This window comes from Falco rusticolus, chromosome 13 (genome assembly GCF_015220075.1).
Source record: "Falco rusticolus isolate bFalRus1 chromosome 13, bFalRus1.pri, whole genome shotgun sequence".
In the NCBI taxonomy this organism is placed as follows: Eukaryota; Metazoa; Chordata; class Aves; order Falconiformes; family Falconidae; genus Falco; species Falco rusticolus.
Window position 1 is genome coordinate 428,877 of NC_051199.1, and position 5,860 is coordinate 434,736.

At 56.7% G+C, this 5,860-nt stretch overlaps 1 protein-coding gene across 1 annotated transcript; it reads left to right on the forward strand.

The window, feature by feature from the left end:
• Window positions 1-291: 291 nt before the first annotated feature.
• On the forward strand, window positions 292-1,734 carry LOC119156848 (microtubule-associated proteins 1A/1B light chain 3C-like). The gene is made up of 4 exons (XM_037407227.1): window positions 292-343; window positions 418-473; window positions 650-756; window positions 1,359-1,734. Exons 1-4 carry the CDS (start codon window positions 292-294, stop codon window positions 1,732-1,734), a joined length of 591 nt encoding a protein of 196 aa, XP_037263124.1.
• The last annotated feature ends 4,126 nt before the right edge of the window (window positions 1,735-5,860 follow it).

Consider the following 5,860-nt stretch of genomic DNA (forward strand, 5'->3'; position numbering starts at 1 on the left):
AGCTGAGCACCCCAGCTTTTATCCCTCCCTCCCAGCAGCACCCAGCACCCTGCTGAGCACCCCAGTTCCTCTCCACCCCCTTAGCAGAACCCAGCTGAGCACCCCAGCTTTTATCCCTCCCTCCCAGCAGCACCCAGCACCCTGCTGAGCACCCCAGCTCCACCCACCCCACCCAGGTGGGGCAGGACCGGGCTATATTAACCACCCTGCAGCACCAGCTGCTCCCAGTACCCCAGGCACCCATCCTGCTCACATCTCTAGCCTCCTGCTTGGCCCCCTCCCTGCCCAGGGATGCAGCCAAGCCCCAGCACCTCCCAGACATTCAAGCAGAGGAAAAGCCTTGGTAGGTCAGTGGGGACAGAGCGGGGGACAATGGTGCTGGATGGTCCTGAGCCCTCTTTTTTTCCCTTCCTGCAGCCACCAGGATGCATGAGGTAGCACAGATCCGGATCAAGTACCCCAACAAGATCCCAGTAAGGGCTGTGGCTCATCCTGGCATGGCCACCAAGGCTGGCAAATGAGTTGTAACTCTCGGCTAACAGATTTTTAGGGCTCCATCCTGCTGTCCACAGCCCTGTTTCTCAGGGTCCCCCGGCAGGGTGGTCCCCCAGCCCCTCCCCCACCCTCCAGCATCCTCTCCCTGCCACAGGTGGTCGTGGAGCGTTACCAGAAGGAGAAGACGTTGCCTCCCTTGACCAGGACCAAATATTTGGTTGCCCAGGACCTGCCCCTCTCCCAGTTCACCGTCACCCTGCGGTAGGTGCTGAAGGACCCCAAGGACCCCCAGGGTTAAGGGGTGGGGGTGGAGACCCCAGAGTGAAAGCCCAGCCTGGATGCAGCTTGGCCAAGTGTTTAGCCTTAGCTTAGCGCAATTAACCTTTGCAGTTAGCAAAGGAGCAGTATCCCTCCACCCTGGTGGGATAAAGTGACAATCTGCCCTTTTCCTTGGGGAGCCAGGGTTGTTAATTAGGGGTAGGTAATTAGCAGCCCTGCTGGTTGGTTTAGAACCTTGGTGCTCCTGGTTCTGCTTGAAATCCCCCCATCCCCCACCATCAAGGATAGGTATCTCCTGGCCAGATGGAGGTGAGAACTTGGGGGATGGGGGCGTCGAGAGCATGTGGGGGAGGGGTTGGTCCTCCCAGATGTTTTGGGGCACATCCAGCTGTGCCCTGGCACCCACCTTTACCCCTGTGGGTGACCGGTCCTGGAGCCAGGATTGTGTCCCTATGGATGGATCCTTCCTGGGGATGCTTCTAGAAGCCCCCTTGAGTGGTCCAAGGGTCTTTCCTGCACCTCCATGGGTACTTCCTTCCAGGATGCTGCTGGGTGCTGAGCAATACTTGTTTCCTTCCCGGAAGGACGCGGCTCTGCCTGGCCTCTTCCCAGACCTTCTTCCTGCTGGTGAACGACAAGGGTCTGCCCAACATGGCCATCACCATGCAGGAGCTGTACCGGGACCACAGGGATGAGGATGGCTTCCTCTACCTGACCTACGCTTCCCAGGAAATGTTTGGTGCTTCCTCCAGTGCCGCCTCGTGGGAAGTGTCTGGCGGTGCTTCCTCCCTCACCGCCTCCTCCAATGCCTTGCAGGAAGTGTCCAGCAGCGCTTCCTCCAACACCTCCCCCAGTGCCTTGCAGGAAGCTTCTGGTGGCGCTTCCTCCCTCACTGCCTCCTCCCACGCCACCTCCCAGGAAGCGTCCGGTGATGCTTCCTCCAATGACTCTTCCTCCTAGGCCTCACAGGAAGCGTCTGGTGGCACTTCCTCCTCTGCCTTGCAGGAAACTTCCAATGATGCTTCCTCCCATGCCTTGCAGGAAGTGTCTGGCGGCACTTCCTCCAATGCCGCCTCCCACACCTCACAGGAGGAAGCATCTGGTGGCACTTCCTCCAACGCAGTTTCCTCGTGGCTACTCATCCCAGGACTCCAGTGCTGGCGGGATCAGGGATGTCTCTCTCCCAACTTGGTTTAAAATCTGTGGGGGATCCCGGATCGCGGCTGCACCGAACCTCCCCCCTCCCATTGCCGGGCCCGGTAACGCTCTTCGCCGCTCGCTGCATCCCTAATCCTGCGGCTTTAGATCCAGATTATCCTCCCAAGGCGGTAGGAGGTGGTGCTGGTTGCCTCCGAGCCCCAGGAAGGTTATTTTTCTAAAAAGGTTTTACAGCTCGTTATTATTCCTCGGAAAATTTAGGCTCCTTCTAAACATTTTTCCTAACAGGATTGGGGACGGGGACTTTCACGCTCGGTGCGGGATTTTGGGAGGCTGAGCATCCTCGAGCCGCTGCTACAGCATCCCTGCTCTTGGGGGGTGGGCTACAAAAATACTTGGTTGGTGCCTCTGGCCACCTCAATGCGGCTGGTCCCTCGGGGGTGATGCCACCCTTAACTTGGGGGGCCACCGAAACACACCTGGTCCCTCAGAGGTGATGCCACCCCTAACTTGGGGGGCCACCGAAACACACCTGGTCCCTCGGGGGTGATGCCACCCTTAACTTGGGGGGCCACCGAAACACACCTGGTCCCTCAGAGGTGATGCCACCCTTAACTTGGGGGGCCACCGAAACACACCTGGTCCCTCAGAGGTGATGCCACCCTTAACTTGGGGGGCCACCGAAACACACCTGGTCCCTCAGAGGTGATGCCACCCTTAACTTGGGGGGCCACCGAAACACACCTGGTCCCTCAGAGGTGATGCACCTTTAACTTGGGGGGCCACCGAAACACACCTGGTCCCTCAGAGGTGATGCACCTTTAACTTGGGGGGCCACCTGAAACACACCTGGTCCCTCAGAGGTGATGCACCTTTAACTTGGGGGGCCACCGAAACACACCTGGTCCCTCAGAGGTGATGCACCTTTAACTTGGGGGGCCACCGAAACACACCTGGTCCCTCAGAGGTGATGCACCTTTAACTTGGGGGGCCACTGAAACACACCTGGTCCCTCAGAGGTGATGCACCTTTAACTTGGGGGGCCACCGAAACACACCTGGTCCCTCGGGGGTGATGCACCTTTAACTTGGGGGGCCACCGAAACACACCTGGTCCCTCAGAGGTGATGCACCTTTAACTTGGGGGGCCACCGAAACACACCTGGTCCCTCAGAGGTGATGCACCTTTAACTTGGGGGGCCACTGAAACACACCTGGTCCCTCAGAGGTGATGCACCTTTAACTTGGGGGGCCACTGAAACACACCTGGTCCCTCAGAGGTGATGCACCTTTAACTTGGGGGGCCACCGAAACACACCTGGTCCATTGGAGGTTGATGCCACCCTTATCTCTAGGGAGCCACCAAGCTGTCAGCAGCCAAGCTGGGGGGTCCAGGGGGAGCAAGAAGGGCAAGGATTTTGCCCCCACCATTGCAAATCAGCCGGGGAGACCCCCTCCTGCGGAATAACAGTACCCCATCCCCCTCCCCTCTGCAGAATGGGGGGGCTTGACACACCCCCCTCTGCCTCCAACCAGCACCTTGAGGATGGGGGATACGGAGCAAAAACCCATCAGCAGCAATTAGCTGAGCTCAAATTGGGGTGCTGTGCTGGGACATGGGCTTCCCACCCCCCCATCCCACAAAATCCCTCTTCAATATTTGGGGTTCCCCTCGCCCCTTGCTGCACAGTCATGCTGGGTGAAGATTTCCTGCACATTTAATCTGAAAATGTTAATAAATGCTAATAAATAAGCTTGAAAATTAGCTGCTGCAATGGCGGGAGCAGATTCCCTGATGTGCTTTTTTGGGGGGGGGGGGGGGGGGGGGGGGCGAGTTGAAGAGAGATTCCCCCCCCTGCCCAGGGATGCAGGTTGGGATGTGGGGGCTGTACGTGCCCCCCACGCCGGGTGCAGCCCCCAAAGTGTGGGGCAGCAGGTTTTTGCCGAGGATTTGGGCTGGGAATTATTTTGGGGGTGGGGGTGATGGCTCCATGTGGCGCCCTTGCCGATGATAAGGGGTGAATCCAGGCGATGGGGAGATCATCCCCATCATCCTGGGGTGATCTCGGTGACCCGTGTGATTCCTGGGGTGCAGGTAGGGGTATCCCTGCCCGGAGCACTGGGAGAAACTGGAAAAGCTCCCAGTATGGAGCTGCAGCCCTTTGAGCAGAGCAGGATGGGGCTGAGCGTAGAGGATCCACGGATCTCATTTCCCCCTGGAAAAGAGCTGGAAAAATATATTTACGGCCCCGTTCGCTGGGTGCTGGGGGGGTTGTTGCCCCCCGTGGGGGGGGGGGAAGTGCTGCTGCCTGCCCCATCCCCCCTTTTTCCCCATCCCCCCCTTCTTCCCCATCCCTTATCCCAACCACAGCTTTTTCTCCTCCTTCCCAGGCAGATGTTCAGAGGCAGTGCTTGCTCCCCTGGCACAGACACCTTCCTGCTTGGTGGTGGTGGTGGTGGGTTTTTTATTTTATTTTATTTTATTTTGTTTTGTTTTATTTCATTTTATCTTATTTTATTGTATCGTCTCTGTGCCAGATGCGTGGTACCTGGAGAAGGATGGGGTGGGTTTTCCCTGCCCACAACAATTAAAGGTTCAATTAATGCTGAAGGCTCCCAGGGCTCTACGATGTGGCACCTTACGGGTTCAGAGCAGGTTCGCCTTCTTAATTAGCTTAATTAATGGCTGAAACCAAGGGTCTGGAGCAGAGGGTTAAAGAAGGCGAGGTGTAGCCTGGCAAAGCCCTGGTCTGGGATGGCAAAGAGCTTCCTGCTCCCCTTTCCTGCCCTTTTCCCGTTTTCCCAGGGAAATACATCTACCTTCCAGGCACCTGGAAGGAAACAGCTTTTGAGGCTTCCCCTCCTTTCCTGGATTTACTCCATGAGGATGAAGCCTATGGGGAAGGCTGCACCGGAGGGCGAAGGGTTTCCCGTCACCCAGCCCAGGTTAGTGGGATGAAGGAACCTTGGGAGCACTGGCCAAGCTCCAGTAAAGCCCTGGGATACACTGGGAGGCAACTGGGCTTGGCCAAGGTGCACGAGGGTCCCTACTGCCTTCCAGAACCAGAGCTGAATCCGTTCCGGAGACTTCCAGAAGATGCTGGATGCCAAAAGCATCCAACAGTCCCACCTTATCCCTTGGATCATAAACTCCTTGCGCTTGATCCGGGTACCAGCACGGTGCCCAACACCAGGATCGTGCCCAACGATTTGCACGATGCACGGGGACACGCCGCGCATCCCGGGCTTCCAGACCGGGAGAATCCCCTCCCCCCCCCCCCGGATGCAGGGATGCTGAAAGCTGATCTCCTTCATTTCTTCTAGGAAACCAGATCAAAAAAGCTGCTGACCAGCATTTTACGGGATTTTGGGGATGCTGATGGATTTTTCGCCGGGTCATTTCTTTTGCTCCATGCCATTTGTAACCACAAGCCACCCGTCCTACTACAAATATAATTACATATTTATTGCCGATATCATTCCAAGTTAATTACACGGCAGCTAATTGGCTCAGCAGGGGTGGGTTTGCCATGGTTGGGTGTGAAGGAGGCAGCGGTAATCCTGAGTGCTTTTCTCCCCTGGTCCTTTGCCGCGCGATGCTGTTACTCCCTAGAGGGACCAAAGGGACCAGCCGAGATGCTGCAGATGCAGAAATTTTTCCGGAGCACTGAGATTCCTTGATCTGCTGGACAGGATTGACATCCTCGCTCCCTCGTTAAGATTCCCTTGGCATCTCCCGTTTTGGCGTGTTTGTTAGCGGGTAAATCTTCTATTGTCGGACGCTTTATGGTGGGAAAAATTGCTGTGCCTTTGTTTCGTAAATTGGACTTTCATCTCAGAAGATGCTGGTGATGGGGCCAGCGCCCCCCCCCCCAACACATCAGTCCTGATTAGGCTCATTCCTTTTGTCTCATCCTTGAATAGATGTT

What these genes read in the sequence shown, in the direction of transcription:
- LOC119156848 (XM_037407227.1), top strand. Translation starts at nt 292, where the DNA reads ATGCAGCCAAGCCCCAGCACCTCCCAGACATTCAAGCAGAGGAAAAGC. An exon ending in AGTACCCCAACAAGATCCCA is followed by an intron (nt 474 to 649) that starts GTAAGGGCTGTG and finishes TCCCTGCCACAG; the next exon opens with GTGGTCGTGGAGCGTTACCA. An exon ending in CAGTTCACCGTCACCCTGCG is followed by an intron (nt 757 to 1,358) that starts GTAGGTGCTGAA and finishes CCTTCCCGGAAG; the next exon opens with GACGCGGCTCTGCCTGGCCT.